Here is a 23,919-nt window from a genome sequence, read left to right as displayed (position 1 = left end):
TATTCCACGACATTTAAAAATTTATCACATCACATTTTTATAGTTCAAAAATACGATCGAGGGGTCAAAACTGTTGAATTTTAAAATAGGGGGCCTAATTATGCAAAATGGTATTGCATTGACACTAGTCTGCCTTTTTGAAATCTCTTGAAGCCATTAATGACTTTGTGACGCATTGCATTGACACTAGTTCCAGCAAGTTCATATATGATAGCTGCATCGTTGTGGCTGTGGCCATAGTCAACGATAATGCATCAGTTTCAGCCAGAAAACACCCTCACTGTAATTGAAAGATGAAGAAACAAATTTGTGAATTGAAAAGTGTATAACACCACCACTGTTTCTGGGCGGTGCTTGTTGTGCCAAGAGTAAACAAATAGGCATTGAGTTTTGAGCATTAAGTAGGGTTGGAATGAACCGAGGACAATCTCTTTGCCCTTGAGGAAAAGAAAGAATCAAGGGCAAAGAGATTGATTGTACTTGTTATGACAAATTAAAACATAACAAAATCTTATCAATCTTGCTGTTCCATCACCAATTTTCAAAGAAACTGAACCCATTTCATGAGAATCACCGAATCAGTGAGATTTGCAAGTGAAGTAAATTTGGATGAGTAAGTAAGAAAAGTTTGGTTCCAAATAAACCAAATCACTATGGAACCTTTTTTTCCTCACACATCAAATACTAAAAGGAGAAATAGAAGTCAACCATAACAAAATATAAGATTAATCATCAACTCAAGGTAGTCTTCGAAACGGAAGCTAACTGAACTCAGTTTAATATGAAGCGCAGACTAAATAATAGCAAATTCAAAGTTGCTCTTGCAAAACAAATGTGATTCAAATACTAAAATTTCAAAATAACAAACAAGCCTAAGCCTCATCATTACAGCTGGCAGTCAGGAAAGCTCTTCCGGGTTGACGGTTGGCCAATGGTCCATGGCATCCAAGAAGCTGCAAAATCACAAAAAGAACTTGTAAGTTGAAAGGCCAATTACTTAAACAAAACTAACTGAAGAAAAGTACCAAATGAGTGTTCAAACAGATTATATTCACAGATCAGATACATGTCCAATATATTCCAAACTAACATGATTCAAGTTAGCAAAAAGTATATGTCTTTAGCAGGAAGAAACAAATATCCAACATGCGGTACAATGAATTCATATGCAGCTTCACATTACCTTGGCATTCACACCATCAGGCATAATTCTGTTCTCAGACTTTAGCTTCAGATAATCAGCTCGGTTAATCTTAGTGAATCCCCTAAAAAAGCATTTAAACAACAATGAATATAGTTAAAACATGGATACAGGGTAATATATCATTATTCAAATCTGCCAATAGAACAAATACTTACCACTTCCTGCTAACAATGATCTTTTGACGGCCAGGGAACTTGAACTTAGCACGACGGAGAGCCTCCTGAGCATGATGGCTGTTGTTGTCCTTGCAACGAACAGAAAGAAGAACCTGCCCAATAGCCACTCTAGCACAAACACCTTGTGGCTTTCCAAAAGCCCCTCTCATACCAGTCTGAAGCCTATCAGCTCCCGCACATGAAAGCATCTTGTTGATCCTAAGAACATGGAATGGATGAACCCTAACTCTCAAGTGGAATGCATCCTTTCCTGCAAACTTTGACATGTATTTGTTGCAGGCAATCCTAGCAGCTTCAAGTGCCTCACTGGACACATTTTCCTTCTCCCAACTGACCAGATGAACACAGAAAGGAAACTCATCAACACCTTTCTTCTTCATGCCAACATCGTAAATCCTGATCTTGGGATCAGGAACACCACGACAGAAACGGGACTTTGGATATGGCTTGTTCTTAATTTGACGGTAACACCTTGCAGGTCCTATAAATAAAACAAACATGATTACAATCACACAAATAGTACCAATAGACAAAAAAATGAATCTGGTCTATCATAGCCTTGTTCCATAATTACAAATGAAAACAAGAGAATTTAAATTCAGATAAAACAATAGACATTAAAAATATCATAGCTTTGTTCCACAAGTATAAATGAATAATGAACACAAATGAAAACAGGAGATTTTAATTTCAGATGAAACCATAGACATTAAAAATAGACTCCATTATGTATTACGGATACTAGAAAGTTTACACATAAACATGACACGATACATATTGGTTCATCGAGTGTACAATCACATAAAACATGACAAACAATGGCTCATACAATATAAGCGTTGAACAAAAGGCAGCCACTACCGTCTACCACAATAAAAAATCAAAAAGGGTTTTAAGAAAACATGTTAAGGTATGAAGAGTGGTTAGGTTCCTGAAATCACCGATGATAAGCAACCTTACAATCCATACACAAGAACTAATAACAAACTACGACTATGGCCACAAAATTATCGTATAAACCTAATGTCAATTTCAAAAGCATCAAACAGAATTTCAAATCTGAAACAAATTATATAGTTAGGATCCGTTTGAATTGGCTTATTTTTTAGGATATGAAAAATAGCTTATGCGAATAAATAAGCTCTTATGTTAAGTGAAAAGTTCTCAAGTTGTATCCTCATAAGCTGTTTTCTCATAAACTATCTTGACAAACTTATGAATAAGTTGTTTTGCATAAGTACAAAATTAAGCTAATCCAAACGGACCCTCAATCAAAACTGATTTGGTTTACAAAATATTTTAACAAATTATGAAACATTGGAAAAAACAAACTTGATTCAAAACAAATCATTCATTCTAATAAACTCATCAAATTCTCAATTAATATAAAACAAATAAAACATCATTTAGATTCAACTTACAGCAACACCAAATCAAAACAGAAAATAAAATTAATGCAATAGCTGTCGTAAATATAATGAAATTTCAGCTCGTGATCTATAAACCCTAAATCATAAATCACGAATACAAAAAAAAAAAAAATGTTTGAAAGAGAGATCAGAAATTGGAAGAGGTTGTCTGTCAAGGTGAATCAGAAACACGGACCAATGTAAACATCATCACATCTCTTTAAAAATGAAATAAGAATTCATGGATTCATCAGAAACTTAAATTATAAAAACGAAAGAAACAGAGATATGAATGAAAAAATGAGAAGGGAATTAGGGTTTTACTTCTTCCCATGGCTGCGTTGGTTATTTGCCCGTCTGCTCTACGAGATAGAATTGAGGAAAGGTATATATACTCGCTGTTACTTTTGCCTCTATGTGTTTCACCGTGTCTTGTTTTCCTCTCCCCAAAATACCCCTTAAATTATATAATCTGAAACTTTTTTTTTTATAATTTTTTTTCTTTTCGATTATATAATTTAAAATATACGAAAATCCAAAAATTGATATTAATGCAAGATATTTTCCTTCTCGAAGTTATCTCAACCACATTGGACCATAATCTGAGTTCTGTTCGGGAAAGTATTTTGCGAGCATGTTTCATTGTTCGAGGTGGTGCATCGGTGCATATGTACTTCTATCCATGTTCTGATGAACCTCGGATGCAAAATGGTTGATGTGTTAATGGTAATATACTTGGGGCCCCTTTGCTTCAAAACTACACGGTTAATAGCATGATTGATATTGCACATCAAAGGTGGAATGCGAGCCTAGTTCGTCAAATTTTTAGTGAGAATATTGCAACGAAAATTTTGAATACATTGTTGATATCTGGGTTGTCAAAAGCGCCCGCTTTGACCCGCATCGCGCCCGCTTTTGCCCCGCAATTGCGCCCGCTTCATCCGCTTTCTCCAAACGCTCCGCGTTGGAGCACAATGTCGCGCTTTGTTGGTTTTGGTCGCGTCGCCTTCGGCCGCTATTGACAACAGAGGTTGATATCTCAAGTCACGGATGCTCGTTTAGTTTGGAAAGCATAAAATAATGGCTTTTATTCTGTTAGGAATGCTTGCATGTTATGTATGGAAGAACTGGTGGACACCTCACATTTACGTCGTCCAAGATTTTGGTCGGATATATGGAAGTTAAAGGCACCACCAAAAATTAAGAAGTTCCTCTGGCGAATGTGTCATGGATGTTTGCCCACTAGAGTATGATTTCAAGACAGAAGTGCAATGTCCGATATTTTATGTTACTTGTGACGGTGATGCAGAGGATCTAGCTCATGTTTTCTTTCATTGTCCTTTTGCAGTTCAAGTATGGCATTTAGTTGGGACAACATCTTTACTGGTCTCTAAACATTATTTATGCGGAGGAAGCCATTTTTGCCTTGATTCATAATTTACATATTGACATGCAGTAAAGACTGGTTGTCGTATTATGAAGCCTCCTTTGGAAGCACTGTAACCTCAAACTCTGGAAAAATGAAAATGAGCTCTGTGTTCATGTCATGGACTAAGCAAGACGCCTTGTTGACAAGTGGCTGGCATCGAATGCTCCTCGCAATAATCCCTGCATGCAATCCGATTCGGCACAAACTATCATTACTTCTCATCAAGTTGATCCTCATAACGTGCAACAGGTTGGTCACACATCAACAACCTCAGATAAGTGACAAAAACTGCAATCGGATAAGATAGAGTAAAACATGAATGCTTCTTTTTCCTCTTTATGAAACCGCCGTACTAACATAGATATATGTTTATATGATGAAAATGGTGTACAGGTGCTTTCTAAAACTTTGAGTTAGTTTCTTAGGCACAGAGTTGAAGCCAGAGAAGCTCTTGGGTTGTTTTTTGCATTATAGTGGTTAGTAGACATGCATTTCGACAGTGTGGATTTTGTGGTAGATTCGAAGCTCACAACAGATGCTTTTACCTCGAATCGACAATATGTAACTCAGTTTGGCCACGTTATAACATGTCATAATAGTTTTTTAAAAAAAAAAAATTGAAATGAAAGGTCTATGTTGATCACATTATTGTCTCCAATAAACTGTATAATGGTTTTACAGATGTTATGAATAGTCAACAAAGACCATGATATCATAATCTACATCCAAAACTAAATTGAAGAAATAATTGTTTTAGAAGGAATGATAATAAAGAATAAATTAAAATGTTGAAGCTGTAGAACTACTTATAGCTTTATAGCATTATAATGTTCATAAACCATAAGTATGCTGAAAGGAAACATGCTTACCTTTAAAACTCAAGTTGCACACCACACACTATCTAAACCTTGGATGTAACGCTACAATCTTGATTTTGAGATGATTCATATTATATTATCAGAATTCATTCCCATAATCTTTCGGAATATATAGTATGAACCATCCCATAACGTGTTAAAGCTTATAAGATGATTAATGATAAAATCAAATGACTTTGATTTCACTTAAAAAACAGTTTTACAACTGGTCAAAATACCAAGCAAAGGCCGATGAAAAATTCAACAAGTTCATAATAATCACTAATTCATGCATGGAAAACTAACGAGTTAAACTTTGAATGAAGATAAAATTGCTAGGTAGTTGAATTAGATTTCCAAAGGTACAAGGATCAAATTAAGTACAACTCAAGATATACATGTTCTAAACACTTTTAAAAGGAATGAAAATAAAGAATAAATTAAAATGTTGAAGTTGTAGAGCTATTTATAGCCATATAACGTTCATAAACTATAAGTATGCTGAAAGGAAGCATGCTTAACCTTTAAAACTCAAGTTGCACACCACGTATGTCTAAACCTTGGATGTAACGCTATAATCTTGATTTTGGGATGATTCATATTATATAATTAGAATTCATTTCCACAATCTTTCGGAATATATAGTCTGAACCATCCCATAATGTGTTAAAACTTATAAGATGAATAATGATGAAAGAAAATCGAATGACTTTGATTTCACTTAAAAAACAGTTTTACAACTGGTCAAAATACTAACCAAAGGCCGATGAAAAAATTCAACAAGTTCATAATAATCACCAATCCAGGCATGGAAAACTAACAAGTTAGACTCTGATTGAAGATAAAATTTGTAGGTAGTTGAATTAGATTTCTAAAGGTACAAGGATCAAATTAAGTACAATTCAAGATACATATGTTATAAACACTAGTTATTGGTTGAACCGCATGTCTAAATCGGATGACTCGGTCGTAAAAATTAGTTTTTTTAAAAAAATTGTACAAGTACTAAATCAAATTGGATCTATTTATATTTAAAATTTTAATAGAAATTCATATTTTTTTTTTTCACAGGAACTACAAAGGATCAATAAACTATTGTCTAAATAGAATAATAAGATACAATTACAAGAAATACATAAATTAAAAATACGCAAGGTTACAAAACTAATATGAAACATAGTCATGAAAAATTGCAGGCACAATTATAATAGCACCCACTACTAGGGCTGGACAAGGACCCGTGGCCCGGTCTAACCCGGAAAAAACCGAAAGAAAAAAACCGATCTGAGTGGGTTCAAGCGGGTCCGCGGGTCAACGGGTCACAATTACGGGTATCTAAGGGTTCAAATGGGCAGAGGCGGGTAAAGGAACTTCACCCGAAGGTACCCGAACCCGCCCGAGATTCATAGTACATAGTGTAGTTTGCTGCTTTACGTGAGTAGATTCTGGCGTTCTAAAAACTAGACATTGAAAATATGCAAAGACTGTCAACAATTAATTAAATAAACATCACTTCCAATACTCTCTCTCTTCTTTTTATCAATTAAACACTTGTTTATTCCCAATGCTATCTTTATGGAGTACTTTTCAGATTCTCTCATCTACAACACACGTTTTCAAGTATACTAGTAGTAACCATAGAAAAAACCTTTAATATTCTCCCTTTTTCTTCAATTATTTTCTTTTCCAATCCTCTCTTCCTAATTTAATATTTTTGGATCAGATCATAAAATTAACCTTTCTAATTTCTTTTACTCAACAACTACAATAGTTCAAAGTTTATGTTTCTTTTAATTTCGTCACAACCCATGCATGTTTACAGTATTGTTAATCATCTGTGAATTAAACTCGTTGTGGATTAAACTCGTTGTGGCATAGTGAAACAAGGAAGACAAGCATGAAAATAGATCTCTTGACAATGATTTCGGCAAGTTGAGAAAAAGTGATTCATGAAGAGATCTAGACAACTGTTGATGAAGAGATCTAGATCTAGATGATTGTTGATGATGTTTCTTATAGATCTATTGATTATATTCACTCTTTCTTTTTTTTGGATTGTTTGATATTTTTTTTAAGAACCGGATTGTTGATCTTTGAAACTAAAGATGACGGCAATTTCACAAAAAAAATACTGATTTTTTTTGTTAAAACCCGTCTAAACCCACCCGAAAATCCGACACCCGTTTCACCCGAAACCCGTCTAAACCGTGTGGAATATTGGGCAGAGATGGGCCACTACATGACACCCGCGAGTTGGGCTGGATTGGGGTTTTGGGCCCGAACCCGCCCGAACCCGCCCGTTGTCCAGCCCTACCCACTACAGGGGTTGGCTATGGGTGCGTGCAACCAGACCTATAGTTTAAGAACTAAGAACCCACGTTAATTAAAATAAAAATTACAACATCAAGTGATTAAATTTTTTTAATGTAAGAAAAGTGATTAATTTTTCCATTTTGTCGTTAGCGCTGCTAGATTTATAATTCAAAAAGCTTTTGTATCAAAAAATATTCGAATTGAAATTGGTTTTTTGTCCATACGACCATGTAAACTAACAAATGTAAATATTGTTAGAATGAACATCTTCATCCGTGTCCAAACTCATAACCTAACATAGTTTCTTTTCCATTTTAAAATGAAATAATGTTATAGTTTTTGTCAAGGAGAAAATAATGTTATAGCTAAACCAAAGCAAGACAAAATAATGATTTTATTTTCTTCAAAAAAAAAAAAAAATTTATATATTCATGAAAATGTGATTTTATTCGAGAAAAAAAAAAAAAGAAACAAAAAAGGGTTGTAAAAGAAATAGCAGGGGTGAAAAGTGGAAAACAAAAAACAATCGGGTCAATTACAAAAATAACATTGATATATATTCACACACATCTCATCTCAGTGCATCAACTCGAACGTAACCCTAGAGGCATTGCGGCTGCTGAAGTGATCGGAGCTTGGCAACAATGGTAGGTTTCGATCAATCGGAATCTCAATCACTCATGTTAATCTTCGTATCTGATATTCTCAATCTCACCATTAAATTTGTTTGTTAATTGTTTCAGACGTTCAAGCGTAGAAATGGAGGTCGTAACAAGCATGGTCGTGGCCATGTCAAATTCATCCGATGCTCCAACTGTGGAAAATGCTGTCCTAAGGTATTTCATCTTTTCTCTTCACTACTTCAAATTTGTGTATTTGCGTGCATCTTTTATTGAATCGATATTTTTTTCTTCTGTTGTTTAATAGGATAAGGCTATCAAGCGTTTTCTCGTGAGGAACATTGTTGAACAGGCTGCTGTTAGAGATGTTCAGGAAGCGTGTGTTTACGATCGTAATGTTCTTTACCCTCTTTTCATTTCTTAATTTATTGAACAAAGTTTCAGATTTGTGTTATTGATTTTGTTATTGTAAATTGTAGAATACACTCTTCCAAAGTTGTACGTGAAGATGCAGTACTGTGTGTCATGTGCTATTCACTCTCATGTTGTGAGGGTCAGATCTCGCACTGACAGGAGGAAGCGTGAGCCTCCACAGCGTTTCATTAGGCGCAGGGTAATTCTCCTTCTTTCCCTTTTTATTTTTGCAGTTTTTGTTTAAGTAAATGTTGTTAAAAATGCGTGGTTAGCTTAAAATGCTGAAACCTTGCTTTTTTATATTATTATAAATGATAGAGTCACACAGTTGCCTTTGAAATCTAATGTTGAGAGGTTTATGACAATAAGAACTGAAATTGGACCCCTAAATTTATCACAATTGTATGTTTCTTTATTGGATCGGATTTTGGGTCTGTTTGGATTGGCTTATTTGAGCATATCAACTGGCTTAAGTTTTGCTTATGAAAACAGTATATGGCAATTTTCACAAGCTTTTTTCAGCTTCTTTTCATAAGTTCTCCAATATACTTGTAAAAACAGCTTGTATCACACAAACATTTAAACGATGTTTTATCTTTTTCTTTAAAAATGGCTTATGCATAAGCACTTATCACGATAAGGGCTTGTGCTATAAGCTGCTAATAGGTCGTTTTTCCAAATATGATATTGGTTTATATAACCAGTAGTATAAAAGTAGTGATCATGTAGCTGCAGATAACTATCTAAATAGGCCCTTGGTTTATATAACCAGTAGAATGAAGTAGTGTAGAATGAAGTAGTGATGATATACTGTGCCACTATGGCCAATTTGTGTAGGATGGTGGTGCAATGCCTTGTTCTACATCAATAGCACATTTGGAACAATGTTTTCCTATCCTTTCTCAAATGCCAACTCAATAGCACATTTGTTTTGTAGACCATTAATGTTATTTTTTTCCATGTTGTTTGAAGGTTATTGTCATTTGATAATGTGATTGTGAATGCCTGTTATCATTTAGGATGGCTTTCTTCAAAATATCCCAATTTAGATTTCATATTTTGATTATCCTCTCTTTTGGTTGAAGATATATCTTGTTGCTTGAGTGGGTAGTAGTGTATATGTATGATATATGATGCATGTTTTACTTTTTGAGGATATGCTATAATTATACCTAGACTTTTGATTCTTTAGCTATGAAATTGTTGGAAGTGCTTTATCAGTAGTTGAGTTTCTTCTATATTTCTTAATTATGCTATTATATATTTTATTTGGTGGTGTCTAATCGGTTTATTTAATTATTTTTCAAGGATGATGCACCCAGGCCCGGCCAGCCCGGTCAAGCCCCACGCCCTGCTGGACCAGGCGCTCCTCCAGCCCGTGCCTAGAAGCTAATATGAAGTTTTTTTTTTCTTTTTTTGTGTTGTTGGATCAGATTTATATCATGAACCTCATTTGATTTGCTTAATTTTAGATTCCAGTTGTGTAGCAACATTATGTTATTGTCTGATGTTTTGCTTGTGTTCTTGGGCAATACCTACATTTTGGATCATTTTAATTTGATGCTTTTGAATGAGTGGACCTTGATATTTAATAATTGTTGAGTATGTGCAAGAGTAGGTGATAGATAACATCAAACCTGTTATTATTGAAAACTATAAATGTTAAGACATACTTAAAGTATAAAAATCCCAAGCTCTTGCAATAGTGTATTTGTTTAACAGGGGAAAATAAGGGGTGGCAAGTATTGTGTTTTCAAGATATTTTAAAAGTTCAATGTTTGCTGAACTCTTGTATACCCGTTAAGGGTGACAGGGCATTCCTTCTGCCCCTTCCTTTACCGTCCTTCCAAGCATAACCCAAGACCATGCTTGTCCAGCAATGCAGTTAGGTTTGAGTTTTTAAGTAGGATTGTTAGGTTGGTTAAGGATGGTAAACACGAGTGTTGCAACCCAAATTGTAAGTAGGATTGGTATGTTGTTGATAGAGTTAGAAACAGGGTAACGACAGAAAAACAGATAAAAACATAGCAAAGAAGAACAAACATGACCCCGGCTAATGTCAAAGCACAGTTGAGGTGTAGTTGATTCATACAATCCTACGTACCAGCACTCGACCCTGACTACAAGCTGTCCGGTCAAACAAAATTGTCTGGAAATTGTGACCATATAATCATTAGGTGTAATTTTATTGGTGAAGGCAGCTGCATCTCTACATTTTGTATAGCTCTATATTTTTGTAGTTACATCATAGGGGGGTGATTAAAATATTTGAGTCTGCCAGGACTACTAACAAAGGAAGAGTCTGTTTGTTGTTGTTGTTTGGTTTCTCACTAAATGCTGATGCTTCTTGCTTTTAACATTTGAAAGATTGCTTCCAGGCCTTGTCCTTCTTTAAGTTAACCAAAAACTCTTATTCAAAACTTTTGTCAATATTTGCTCTTAACATCTCTCACTGCCAATTTCCTTGTCAGTTTATAAACGCATACACATTGACATTGTTGGCTAGCCCAATTTCTCTCTCTTCCCCATTTTAAATTTATTTGATTATGTTTTATGTTTGTTTCAATTTAATAAAATCTTTCAATTTTATGTTTGTTTATTCTTTCATAGATCTCTTCCATTTTACACTTGAAATACAAGGAACCAAATTCAACCCAGCTGCTTTCTTTTTCTATCTGCTTCAGAGGCGATTGTGGTTCATCTGTTGTAGTACTTGAGTAAAAGCAAAAACCAGTCATTTGTTGCCTCCGGTGGGTAGAAATAAAATTTTACAAGAAAATGGGAAAAACAATGGAAATGTCTAAACAGGGGTTGCTAAAATACTATGGCTTGAATGTTATTTACTTTTCATAGAATCATTGGCTGTGTCTCACTCGACTCAAGCCTTTCAAAATTGATTCATTTGGTAATGAATACCTGCCAACACCGGCAAAAACAAATAACAAAATTATAAAATATAGACCGTTTGATCTTGATAAAAAAAGCCATGATTGTTCTAAAGTTTTGGTGCAATTAACTAGAAAAACTGATTGAGTTTGAAATTGGAATTGCTCACCTGTTCCTCATGCTAGAACAAAAACGATTATTGTATCCTGTTTTTGTTTTGATTTGATGATATAGGGTGAAATAAAGTGTACTGTCATTCATTTTTTAAAGTCTCAGCTCTCAGTGGTACCCCTCAAATTTGGATGTGTATGCACCTATCATCAAATTATTAAATGATAGTTATATTTTTGTGTTCATTTATTTAAAATTAAAATAAAAACATATTTTGAATGAATTTTACCAAGAAGAATTTTTACCGTTATCACTTCAGACTACCTAAAAACTTGCTGCTATATTCTCATAATGTCACACTTGAAATGTTATAAATGGCAAAATGTCACACATGTTAAGTGTATCATTTACCCTCAACAAGTGGCCATGAGATGAAGCTCCTTTGGCTTGGCATCGGTGTTACTAGTTGCCGTTGTTCTTTTTTATTTATTTTTTTATTTTGATACTAGTTGATTTTACAACAAAGACAACGATAATGAAACAAAAGTGGTGGCTCTGTTGTGTTGCTGAGGGAAAACGATTGAGGGAGAGAACGGGGGATTCTTTGAAAAATACTTGGGAGACTTTTGAGTTTTGGTGACTTTTGCATATTTTAGATGGGAGAGAATGATAGATCAAAGATAATTATTGATTACAAAAGATATAAACAAAGTCACAAAACTCAAAATCATCCAAGTAAAACCCAAATTCTTTTTATAACTTTCAGAAAATTACAACCTAATCTATTTAATAAAATTAATACTGATACATCTAACTATAAAAATTAACATCTTCCGGTAAAAAGAGACTGTAAAAATTTCTCCACGTAATTCACATTTGTTTACTTGGAATTGCAGAGATTTACACTCTCTAAGAGAAGATTGTCTTTTTGAAACATAGTGATTGAGATAATTCATGAAGTCTTCATTTTTTTTTTTACAGAAACACAGTTAACTAATTTCATTCATAATACAAGCCACAATACATATGATCACAAATTTTCTCTCAAAAACAAAATAGATCATGAATTTGGAAACTAGCGTGTAACAACGACACCTTGTTAATAAATAAGCGACATTATTTGTTTGTCTTATAATGAAACTTATCTTAAAATTTTGAAAAAAAAAACAGCCACACAAGGTCGAGTTTCAATGTCATTCCACAACTTACCATTATTGCACTTCTAGATACCCCACAATGTCATTGAAAACAAATATAGATTATGTTGCGATAAAGAATCAAGGATCTAAAAACTCAAGCACAAAACCATCTGCTATTCGGACACAAACCCACTTCGGTCCAGTCTTCTTCTACTTTAGGACACTCGAAAAACACATGCTAGTCATTTCGTAAGATCTGTCATAATGAATACATTTATCCAGACACTGAACTCCTCTTGTTTATAACCAATCTCTAGCTGGTAGACAACCCGGTGCTGTTCGTCAAAGGAAAACTTTAACTCTCTACGAGATTTTTAATTAAGCTCCACAGTTCCCTTCAACTCCCTTCCACTAGAAGCTACATGTTAGCAATCAGAATTTCCATAATACGACGGTAAGCCGACTTAACGTTGTAGTTATCGTGAGCAGTAAACTTCTAGCTACACTTATCCGTACCCACATCACTAAAAGTGGGTATAGATAGAATGCAATTTGCTTATCTAGCGATGCAAAAAATATCTTACCATTTTCTCCTTCTACGTGCTGCTTGTGTGATCAATTAGGTCTGAAACTTTAATATCTTCCAAACCATTGAAGACCAGACTAGTAATATATATATAAGAGCTATCTTGATCATGTAATGTAATCAAGGATCCCTCCACACTCATATATGTGATCCATCATCTAATCGCCATCTTAGGCCCTCTTTGACTACTACCTATGAACAATGGATACTACGTCAAACAAAACTCGAATTGCAGTTCAAAGATACATCTACAAGATCCTTCCTTGGATAGTGTCTAGTTTTGAAGACCCTTGACCCTTGCTAATATAGTATCTTGGTTGGTAGTTAATCCTCAACCCTACTTCCCTAGCATTGCCAAATCAAAACCATAAAGATATAGAAAACCCATACTATCATGTTCCTTTCTCATAACTAATTTCTGCCATCTCAACCAATTGACGCCCTTAGCGTTTTTCCTATTTCAACCCTACCAGAAAGAATTCATCATTTTCTAAATTTCCTCCCTTAACGTCGTTGGTATTTGGTAATAGAAAACAGCTCATACCCATAACCTACTTTTGACAGATACTTTCTAGACTAACTTGAATTTGTAAGTCAAACCATATATATTATTCTTAGGAGGGTAGTGATAAGGTGTGTAAGGTTCATTGTGTTAAGTGATATTTAGTGTGTCTTGATCATGATAAGGAGTTTAGGTGTACATAAATTACACATGTTTAATTTTGTATTATTAGGAAAATGACGTTGGAGTTTGAAAATTGATATCATAACTATGGTTTAGTAGATAGATATATGGTGAGAGGATTTAATAGGAATTCCATTTGGTAGAATGGTGTGGGTATAGGTTTCATACAACTTGGTTCTCTTGTAAATTGTTTGAAGTTGCCGAGAATAGTAGTGGCACATCTTTTTAACTTGTCTCGTGGGTGAAGTTGTGAGCAATTTAGTAGGTTATTCATCTGATGTCTTATAAACATGTTAGTGCATGAGAGATTAATTATATATAGTTGACATGTATTTCATCTATTTAAAAATAAAAAAAAATAGTGTCATGCTAATCAGTTACTAGTCGTTAAATCTTGTTTTGGTGTTAGAACAGAGAAAAAAAAGGAAAATATCTTAGTTATGACTTAGATAAGTGGTGTTTACAACCCAACTATTCAAAATTCATCAATCCGTGTCTTTTTCACTACTTTCATGCTCACATATTGTTTAGCTATTTTATTTTTCATTTTTAAAAAAGGTCCCTATGATTCTTTTATAAGGAATAAAAAAATACAAACTTTTTTTGTTTGCGTTAACCCTCCGGTTCCCAGGAGAAAGGGATCCTAGTACTGACAAAAAAATGTTCCATCCAGAAATCAGGTTCTTTTGAATAATATAATTTCTGTTGTAATTATAAGAAATATTTATCAATTTTAAAATGCATTAAATATCTTTGATTCTAAAATCCATTAAATATCTTATTTTCATTTATTAATTTATGTGTAAAATAAGATTTGTATCATATACCTATTTTTTATGCAATTAACTTGGTTTAGCCATTTCATAAGAGATATATTTCTAAAAAAACAATAAATTTTCAAAATTTTGAATAATTGTTTATGTCAAAAAAAAATAAAAATAAAAATTTGAATAATTGTTTTTTTATCTTCAATGGTTTTCCCGAGTTTGCATGAATTAAAATTTTGTTATTCATTATAAGATATGATGGAGTAACAATAATTAGGGGTTCAATAGGGTATTGTAATATGAGTGATGCTATTTGTCTTGAAAAAATTAACCACAAACTTATCACGAAGAAAGCACATGGATTAGATCTTGTATTATTTGGAATACATGTGTTGATGGCAATGATAAAAGTCATGTTAATGATACACTTTCAACTATCTAGATGTTCTTGGGATGAAAATTATCGCTACAACTAGCAATATCCTTGTAATATTGAAATAGATTTATTGTAGTAATTGTTTTACCAAAATTTTAATCTCGATTGTTTAGTCTAAATTAATGTTTTTTTTATGTAACAAGAGGAAAGAGAGAAAAAAGAAACAAGAACAACAAGGAACTATTCTCTAGGGAAAACAATTATAATCCTATCGGCAAGTAAGGAAGATTTCAGCTCTACGAGATGCGCAGTAACAATCTTGAGGGGGTCATGATGCAAAGATCCAATCTTGGTGAAGAAATCCACACACTGGTGTATGGCACAATTGAACAATACAATCCAAATTTAGCATGAGTCTGATTTAACGCAAGACAACCACAAATATATGATAAAGTTGAAAGCCGTTCATGTATGTAAACACAAGATAGTTACAATCGATGAGCTGCTTAATGAAATGTCATAGGAGGAATTCTAACAACACTTTAGTCTATTCATTTTGGCATTCTTTTGAAACATTGATACCATTTTAGCTTGTATTCAATGAAATGAATGACATAGTTTTGGTTTAATTTTTTTTCTTTTCAAATAGTCTATTTTTTATTTACATTTTATTGGGACTCATAGTTACAAAGTACAGTGATAATGACAAATTGCATTTCTTAAAAAAGGGTTAAAATCAAACCATTTTTCTTCTTCTCAATTTTGAATAGAAAATCACCAAAGGTTAGACGTTTGTTGTTTAGAAAAATACACCTGTATAGTTTTGCCAAATATATAATTTTTTTTTTTATATCCAAACCATGTCATTCCATTCTATAATGCTTTAATATTTTTATTTTAGGTACAGGCTTGCTACTATAAAGGCATACAGAACGCAAATAGCTTGTCAACTTCATCATCATATTCACATTCTATCTATCTCTCTTCTTTCCTATCATATTTCCAACCTTTTTTCACTTCATCCACTTAATTGATAGTTTGTTGTTGCAGCAGGAGCGGACCCACTGTGAAACATGGTGTGGCAGTTGCCACACCAGATTATTTCCCAAGCATATATATAATATAAGTCATCAATTTATTGAAGTTTCTTCATTAGCCTAGTGGTATATGTTTGATAGTTGGTATGCTGGTCCTGTGTTCAACTCTCAGCGAGTTGCAGTTTTTAATTTTTTCTTTTTTTTAAATTATTAATATTAAAAATGATGTTGTAGGGAATCGAACCTGTAACACCATGCTATAATGCTCTCACCCAAACAACTTTGCTGTAGTTTATAAGTTGTCAAAGATTTAATTTATTAATATATATAGTTTCTTTGCAAATTTTGCCACACCAATATCAACTCTCTAGATCCGCCCCTGTGTTGCAGTAATGTCACATATCAACATCAATATGGAATGACTTGAAAAACCGATAAGCCTAAGGCACAACTTTGTCGACGTTGATTTGATTGATATAAAGAGCAGCCAATTTTAATAGAGTAAGTTGAGTGTGGTCTAAACATATCAATCATACAACTATAAAACGATGCATATATCACAGGGATGATTGGAGGTCTTCTATAGTCGGACACATCAAAAACTCGCGTTCAATGTGCTCAGAAACATGAGACTTCCAATCATTTTCATTTTTCATAGAGGATGCAGATTAGATGTTGTCCAATAAGTTCTCACAAATGGGTTCCCAATTGATATACGATACACTAATGACAACATGACCATCATCAATGCAGTAATGAGATGAAAATCGATTGATAATTGTTCGATTGATAAGTCTAGACCAAACCTAACTTGTTATAAGTAGACGACTCTTGACAAACCACCAACGACAAAGTTATGTTGGGCGAATAATTTTTTCAACATCATTCTATATCGATGTTGATCTGTGATGTTGCAACTGCAACAACGATCCATTGAACGAGTCTACTCAATTTTTCCTATCTATTAATTAAGAGAGAGTTGAACGAATGTGAAGATGAGAGTGAAGTTATCTTATGACAAGCTATATACATGCATATGCCTTTATAGTAGCAACTTGCCCGGAATAAAACATTAAAGATTTATGGTAGGGAATGCATGGGACTGTCTGATAAATTTTTTTTTGAAATATTATGGTATGGAATGCATGTTACTTGATAAAAAAAATTAGGACACAAGTTAAGGAGGTAAAATAAAAATTGAAAGAGAATTTTTGTTTTGAAAAGATAAATTTTTAGCTTTCAAGATAATGAATGAAGTAAAAAAGTTGAAGTTATGTGGCAAAATCATGCATGACACCAACGAACTCATGCCAAACAAATCTACTGAAATTTTTTTCCATAAAAAACGTTGTTGAAGAAGTATAATGCATGAGTGTGACCAAGTTTGATATAATGGAAGAAATGTATAATGCATGAGATTCAGGCATTGAAAAATTCCTATTGAAAAGAAAGAACAAAAAGTATCATAAAAACACCCTTGCTTGTCAAAGATAAATATTCATAGAGGTCTGAAGGTGAAATATCCACATTATTGTACCACATAAATTATAAAACTTAAGAGTCATCTAAAAAAGAAACCAATGTACAACAACATCACCGGACTTCAGACGCAGAAAGGATATGATACTGTTCCAACAGAAATGATAAACTCTTCCTACAGAAAGAGGAGAGCAAGGGGCATGAAGTCTAAAGGCAGAACAAAATTTGTAAACATCCTTACCAAGACTCAATCCCACGAAGTCTATATCAATCAGTAGCAACCGATTATAGTTTCTCCCAAAATCTACATATAGTCAGAGAAGAACCTGCAGTAAAAAGCACAACACTCAATGTTATCCACGATATCTTACAAATGCCTATAAGTTATATACTGTCAACCCATCTTCTTCTCCATCCGAGTACATTTCTCCTTTGTCTGCACTGCCCGACTTGGAACAACTGGTGTAGTAGCGCATTTAGAGGATGAACCACCGGAATCCTTTTTCCGATCCTTTGTTCCCAAAGTCTTAGAGGATGAAACACCAGAATCCTTTTTCTGATCCTTTGTTCCCAAACTCAGTTCTTTCAGGGATTTTGAGGCACTGTAAGTTCCAAACTCGATATATATTTGAGGCGATGAAGAATTCTGGTCCTGCTCAGATTGATGAGATGCTGACAAACTGCTGTTGCCAATGCTTGAAAGAACAGGAAAATCTTCCTTTGAGAGCTCAAAGGACTTGGAATTCTTATCATTCATGACAGTCTCAGGAGGAACCTCTTCTATTTGTTTTCTCTTGGATGAAGCATTATTATTATTATTATTCGCACGGCTGGATCTTCTTGGCCTGGACCCTCTTGCACGGGCGTTCCAGTTGGTAGTAAGAGTCTGAGTCAGAAACATCCAAAAAAATTTAGGATGATATACTGAGTTATCATAATATAATATAAATAAAGTTTGAAAACAAAAGCAATTTACCATGTCAGGTATGTAAGTGCCTGTTCCTCGCGATTTCCTTATTTCGTCAAGGCCATAAGTTGGTTGTGGAGGAACATTTGGATGAAAGAATGTCTGACTCGGCACATAATAATCAGCACTTCTATGATGATACATATACCAGTTTTGTTGTGGTGCAAGCATATCAGCATCAAATTGTGGTCCAAGCATATCAACATCAAATTGTGGTGATGGGGGAATGGGCTGTGCAACGAGCGGCATGGCATAGTTACGATACCACTGTACGTATTTTAAGCCACCATAGTAACTGTCACAGTCTCCAACGAGGACAGGCTCTTCAGATTTTCCAGTACCAAATGCAGGAATAGGAAAATCAATATCTGGCCTTTGTCCTTTACCATTTCTATTCAAGGTGTTCATGAAAAACACCTCAAGTGCTCCACCCATTCTTTGTCCTGGAAGCTTAAGGATCTCCTTAAGCTGTCGAGCACCAAACCTTAGAGCGAATGTAATTCGATGTAAATTCCCTGCAGGAAGAAGGTAAAAGGTTGACAAGTGTATGTAAATGTTAGTGAAGTATTCCTTTTGAAAAAAGTAACCATCACGAACTTCAAGTTGTTATACAACATTAATCTCTGATTTTTTCAGTATCATACATAAAAAATTGAAGTCATGACAGGAGCACATGTCAAATATAAAATGTCTGTTTGGTTCGAGTGGAACTGGACTTGGATCCCCTAAGCAAGGTCTAGGATTCAAACCATGTGGAAGGAAAAAACGTGATTAGGAGGAGAGACCTCACTAAAGGTGGTCATCCAGGTTTCCTAATGGAGTTTTGTCATCGGCAAAGTCAGTGGATACTTCGCACCAATGACATGGTTACCAAATATATATATGTTTGCAGCGAATGATATTGGAGGAAGCCCTGATGCATTTGTCACTAGCAATTAAAGATGTTTTCACAGTAAGGTGTGAAGTTGGCTTATTAAGCAATTAAAATACAGATAAAAATATTCACCGTAATCAATTGATGCTTTAATGTGCAAAATTACCTATGTTGACACTGCGGCCTAGGTTGTTGTCATTTTTTAGAGGATCCAAGATGTTAATGAACTTGATGGAAAATTCACGGGGCGAAGTCACGGATGCCTTTGGAACAAAGCACATATCCTTGTAATGTTTTAGAAGCTCTTTACTGAGCAAGAACTCACCTCCATCACATTCTGGTTTCTCTGCGACAAGCAAGTTGGTATCAAGGACCGAAGATTATAAACAATCTAATTAAATCGTTAATGCATCCAATGACTTGTGCAGCACCAATAACACTTACCAACAATTTCTGGTAGGGAGGATAAGGCTTGTGGACCATATATGGTGACATAATTCTTCTTCCAGTCAAATTTGCTGTAGTAGTCCAAAAATCTGTACAGCACCTGCTAGCAGCAGTAGTTCAGTGGTTTATTTCTTTATGTAGATGTAAATACAAATGCTGCTGACCACCAAGAAATAAAATACAAATGCTGAAAGGGTTCAAAGAATATCAACGGAAGTAATAACTCACCTCTAGAGGACCGCGCACTGATGAATGAAAACAATTGATAATATATAATACCAATATTTCAACTGCATATGTTGAGAGCAGGCCATGGTGTGCACCAAGAATTCGGCTCTCATAATAGCACCAGGCTTTGACTAAGATTATACTGCGTTTGAAGACATGGTTTTTCCCGACAAGTTGGTCAACCTGAGAATTTATTTTTAAATGAAAAAAAGAATTAGCAAAGCCTGAATATGATCAGGACATTTTTTTTTTTAAATTCAATGGAAAAAGAGAGCATAAAGAGGCTAAATAAACAATTAACTCTGATGAGTTGAGACCATTGCAAATCGATCTGACTGAATAGAAGCACACAATTTAATAGACGGTATTCTCTATGTGAATATTACGGAAAATGAGTCAAAAATGACAACAAGAAATTCAAGTAGTAGAAACTGTAGGAATGGAAGGGGAAGCAAAATCAAATAATCAAATATAAAAAACATCACAGGAAAATGAGTCAAAAAATCTAAATGGAGGAAAATGTATATAAAAATTTAATCGGAATCCTAACACGGCATATAATATAATTTCATATATTTACTACTTAGACCAACTAACCACATATTAGTTCTACTCAGCAATCAAGGGCCAACTTTATATAAACTGTACAAACTAACAGTAACACGAGGGATATTTAAGCTATAGATTTTAAGCACATGGTATATTGATCTTGATCTCAGAGAACATAAACTAGTTGTAAAATTAATTAGCAAAAATAATATTGACCTGCTCCAGAAAGCGCAGCGCACAGAGTCCAGCCATCTGATTAAAGGAGATGTCAACTGCAATATTTTTCACTGTGCATTTGACAACCCTTACCTGCAATCCAATTGCCAAACATAAAAAAGGAAGTCTTATAAAGTTGAGAGATATAATTATACTGAAAACATTAAACACAATTTTCCAATCAGGAAAACCAAGAAAAGGAAAAAAAGTAAATATAAAAAGTAAAGCGATAACGGCAGTGGAAACACTTCTTTTTCACTACGATGTAAATGTAACATTCCAAAAATAATATATACGTAGCGTTATAGCACCGCTATAGCCACCATTTAACAACATTGGCTGCACTACACGGGTATCATGGTATCTATCTAACAGGCCAAGACTCTCTTAAATTTTAAATTTTTTCCCTATTCCCTTGTAGGGAAGCAAAACTGTTGCTGTCATGTTCCTCATTTGACAATGCATCTTAAGTCAATCAAATCTAGAGGTTGTATGTACAGGAAAGGGTAAGGGTAAGTTTCTATTAGTTTACAACACATAACCAAACTCCATTGGCAGCATCCGTCAGTACATGAAGTCAATTGAAACAGTTTAATTCGTAGTTTAAAATCATATTTACCCCACAAGATTGAACTGCTTGGCTAGATAGCAGAAACTCAAATGGGGAAAAAATTAAGGCCTCAGCTCGATTGAACCTAGTATGCAGTCCCAAAAGAAATAGAAACCTAATATGGTTGAAGTAGTAGTTGCAAATCTCAATTTTCCAATAATAAATGAAACCTTACTTTCATATAGTTGTCATTTCTTTTAATTATTTCTACTAATTTTCCTATTAAACTCAACAGTAGCATGATCTAGGGTGACTATTCCGAATGTTCTAGAGGCATGGATATACTTAAGATTCTTCTGATTGCAGTGATAAAGGAAAACAAGAAATACATTGTTGATGCTAGATTGCTAGGTAAACAAGATATAGAACTTACAATCCAAAAAAAAGCAAATGAAAAATCTTAAAAGCAATTTCAGAGTTTAGATAAATGAAGATTCTAAGAAATCAGAATTCAATAACTATAGCAGCTTAAATAGAGATGTTGTTTATAAACCTGCGCACGTATTTGTTGTACGTCTTTTACTTCCTCTCTACTTTCAAGTAGATTGCATACAGCTTGTACCAAATCATCCTCAACGCTTTCATGGCTGAGAACTGTCAAGTCAATATCTCCATCTGGAAGATAGGTTTTCAGTGGGACTGATCCAAACACAAATACCTGCAGTTAACCCATAAAAGATAAAATGTTTATTTATGGACACTACTGCAATGGTATACACATGTTGAGACCAATTTGTTTTTGGCACCTTAAAGCTTTTGAAATTTAAAGAGACAAAACATCAATAAATTTGGAATTGAGGCAAGTACTTTTTTTCAAATTAGTGTCAAATTCTTCAAATCAACAAATGTTCACCAGAGTAAACAAATAATTGTGAAACTAAGCTCAATATTATTCAATTCAGGCATTTCAAACATGATAATCAGTAGACAGAATTAAAAACCATATGTGCTGAGAGCCAAAAAAACTATGTAAACATTATTAAGATTTGCACCTTTACAAGGTATGGGGAGGGAGGTGGTTGGGGGCTTTAGGTTTGACATCTTTTGAAGTTCAGCTACAAAGTTTAGGCTGACATGGGACAATATTTGCTGGCATGCTTCATATTATATGAGTTGGAAAAAGGTTGTTTCCCGGTCAAGGTATGAGGAAGTGCATGGTGTAAAGGAAAGGGAAAAGGAGTTTCAACCAATCAATTTTAAACACCAATCAAAGCAAAAAAACATCAAAAAACACCCAACAAAATCCATGGGAAAGATAGCAACTTTGATTAAAAGAAGAGAATACCAAATACATAACCCACTCCTACAACAATCTAAGGTTAAAAGTACGAAAACTGAATCAAAATATTCAAACCTCTCCCCCATAGTAACCTCCAATCAGCCTCTGAACAAAATCAATAATGCGCTTTCTGTTCACCTCAGAAACAACATTAGGTTGAATTGTATATAGTACTTCCTGGGCCCTCTCTTCAGCCATAAACCAAAGCTCTTCATCCATTAAGAACAGTTTTTGGTTAAACAAGGAGAACGGTAACACATTTCGTTGTATAGTACCCATTGTTGCCAATCTCAAAACTCAGATATCCTGCAAACAAAACCAAAATAATTAAACCAAGATTAAATAACACTACAAATACAACAGTGAGTGTGCTAGCTACAAAATGTTGAAGAGTATTGTAGCACTAACACAGAAATGGATACCAAACACTGACATCGACCACGTAGACACCGGAAGGAAAATGTAAGTAATTTAATGTAACCATTTGACACCGAACCGACATATATAAGATACCGGACACAAGTTCGATCTGAAGTGTTGGTAGAACAAAGGGAACTGCCCTTGGTGTTTTCTTTGGCAGTAACTTCAGTTCATAAACCCTAAATTGAATTAACAAGGCTTGTAACATAAACTAATCAATTATCACTAAGTGAATAGATCCAACTACAAAGCAAGCATAGGTACAGGAACAAAGTTGCAAAATCAATTCTAACAAGTTTCAATTTCAGATGTTACAGCATATATCACAAACATGACATAAAAGAGAATAACACCAGAAATCCTAGCTCCAAGCCAAATAAACAAAAACTAGTTTTTTCAAGCAAAAAATCAGTTTTTTTTTACACAATCATCCAAACAATGAGAATGACATAAGAAGCTACATTGAACAACAATTAACAAATTTTTTAATAAAATAAAAAAACAAACTTTTAGGTCAAAAATGAAACTCATTAAGTCCAATCACAAGAATTTTGCCTCTGAAACACAAGTTCATAGAATCATAAAAAAGAGAGTGAATTTACCTCAAAAACCAAAACAAAGGTTTCAGCTTTTGTGCAAAACTCAACTTGGTCAGAAGCACTTAACTTAAAACAAGTGATTACCAACAGCTAATAAGAGAATGATCAAGAAAGAGGAAGAAGAGATCAAAACCCCTAAGCAGAGAGAAACTCTCAAACTTCAAAGTGGGTCCCACAATGCAACAAGGTTTCTAGCTGCTGCTGCTGCTAATTCTCATTAGTCACACAATCAACACAGTTCA

At 34.2% G+C, this 23,919-nt stretch overlaps 3 protein-coding genes and 1 non-coding gene across 4 annotated transcripts; 1 reads left to right on the top strand and 3 right to left on the bottom strand.

Annotated features, from left to right (window-relative positions):
* Positions 1 to 697: 697 nt before the first annotated feature.
* LOC25489847 (60S ribosomal protein L10) lies at positions 698 to 3,267 on the bottom strand. Its single transcript, XM_013606078.3, has 4 exons — positions 3,114 to 3,267; positions 1,360 to 1,861; positions 1,184 to 1,265; positions 698 to 953 (listed from the first exon to the last, which is right to left on the bottom strand). The coding sequence occupies exons 1-4, from the start codon at positions 3,121 to 3,123 to the stop codon at positions 873 to 875; spliced, it is 675 nt and encodes a 224-aa protein (XP_013461532.1). The 5' UTR covers positions 3,124 to 3,267; the 3' UTR covers positions 698 to 872.
* Positions 2,934 to 3,008, bottom strand: LOC112420607 (small nucleolar RNA SNORD18). Its single transcript, XR_003010780.1, has one exon. It is a non-coding gene; the product is annotated as a small nucleolar RNA SNORD18 (small nucleolar RNA).
* Positions 3,268 to 7,876: 4,609 nt separating the features above from the next.
* On the top strand, positions 7,877 to 10,017 carry LOC25489846 (40S ribosomal protein S26-2). Its single transcript, XM_013606076.2, has 5 exons — positions 7,877 to 8,035; positions 8,132 to 8,224; positions 8,316 to 8,400; positions 8,488 to 8,621; positions 9,731 to 10,017. Exons 1-5 carry the CDS (start codon positions 8,033 to 8,035, stop codon positions 9,806 to 9,808), a joined length of 393 nt encoding a protein of 130 aa, XP_013461530.1. The 5' UTR covers positions 7,877 to 8,032; the 3' UTR covers positions 9,809 to 10,017.
* Positions 10,018 to 17,470: 7,453 nt separating this feature from the next.
* On the bottom strand, positions 17,471 to 23,843 carry LOC25489845 (uncharacterized). Its single transcript, XM_024777946.2, has 9 exons — positions 23,681 to 23,843; positions 22,734 to 22,964; positions 21,873 to 22,037; positions 20,770 to 20,862; positions 20,005 to 20,187; positions 19,774 to 19,876; positions 19,496 to 19,675; positions 18,465 to 18,970; positions 17,471 to 18,374 (listed from the first exon to the last, which is right to left on the bottom strand). The coding sequence occupies exons 2-9, from the start codon at positions 22,935 to 22,937 to the stop codon at positions 17,883 to 17,885; spliced, it is 1,926 nt and encodes a 641-aa protein (XP_024633714.1). The 5' UTR covers positions 22,938 to 22,964; positions 23,681 to 23,843; the 3' UTR covers positions 17,471 to 17,882.
* Positions 23,844 to 23,919: the final 76 nt, after the last annotated feature.

Source organism: Medicago truncatula, chromosome 3, assembly GCF_003473485.1.
Source record: "Medicago truncatula cultivar Jemalong A17 chromosome 3, MtrunA17r5.0-ANR, whole genome shotgun sequence".
Taxonomy (NCBI): domain Eukaryota; kingdom Viridiplantae; phylum Streptophyta; class Magnoliopsida; order Fabales; family Fabaceae; genus Medicago; species Medicago truncatula.
This window is presented reverse-complemented; position numbering and strand designations above follow the sequence as displayed.

Excerpts from the sequence above, each read along its gene's own strand:
- LOC25489847 (XM_013606078.3), bottom strand. Across the intron at positions 1,266-1,359 it reads ATCATTGTTAGCAGGAAGTG|GGGATTCACTAAGATTAACC; the intron begins GTAAGTATTTGT and ends ATGCTTTTTTAG. Across the intron at positions 954-1,183 it reads CTGATGGTGTGAATGCCAAG|CTTCTTGGATGCCATGGACC; the intron begins GTAATGTGAAGC and ends GTGATTTTGCAG.
- LOC25489846 (XM_013606076.2), top strand. Across the intron at positions 8,401-8,487 it reads GGAAGCGTGTGTTTACGATC|AATACACTCTTCCAAAGTTG; the intron begins GTAATGTTCTTT and ends TGTAAATTGTAG. Across the intron at positions 8,622-9,730 it reads AGCGTTTCATTAGGCGCAGG|GATGATGCACCCAGGCCCGG; the intron begins GTAATTCTCCTT and ends TTATTTTTCAAG.
- LOC25489845 (XM_024777946.2), bottom strand. The coding sequence starts at position 22,937 with ATGGGTACTATACAACGAAATGTGTTACCGTTCTCCTTGTTTAACCAA. Across the intron at positions 19,877-20,004 it reads CAGTGCGCGGTCCTCTAGAG|GTGCTGTACAGATTTTTGGA; the intron begins GTGAGTTATTAC and ends TGCTGCTAGCAG. Across the intron at positions 18,375-18,464 it reads GCACTTACATACCTGACATG|ACTCTTACTACCAACTGGAA; the intron begins GTAAATTGCTTT and ends TTTCTGACTCAG.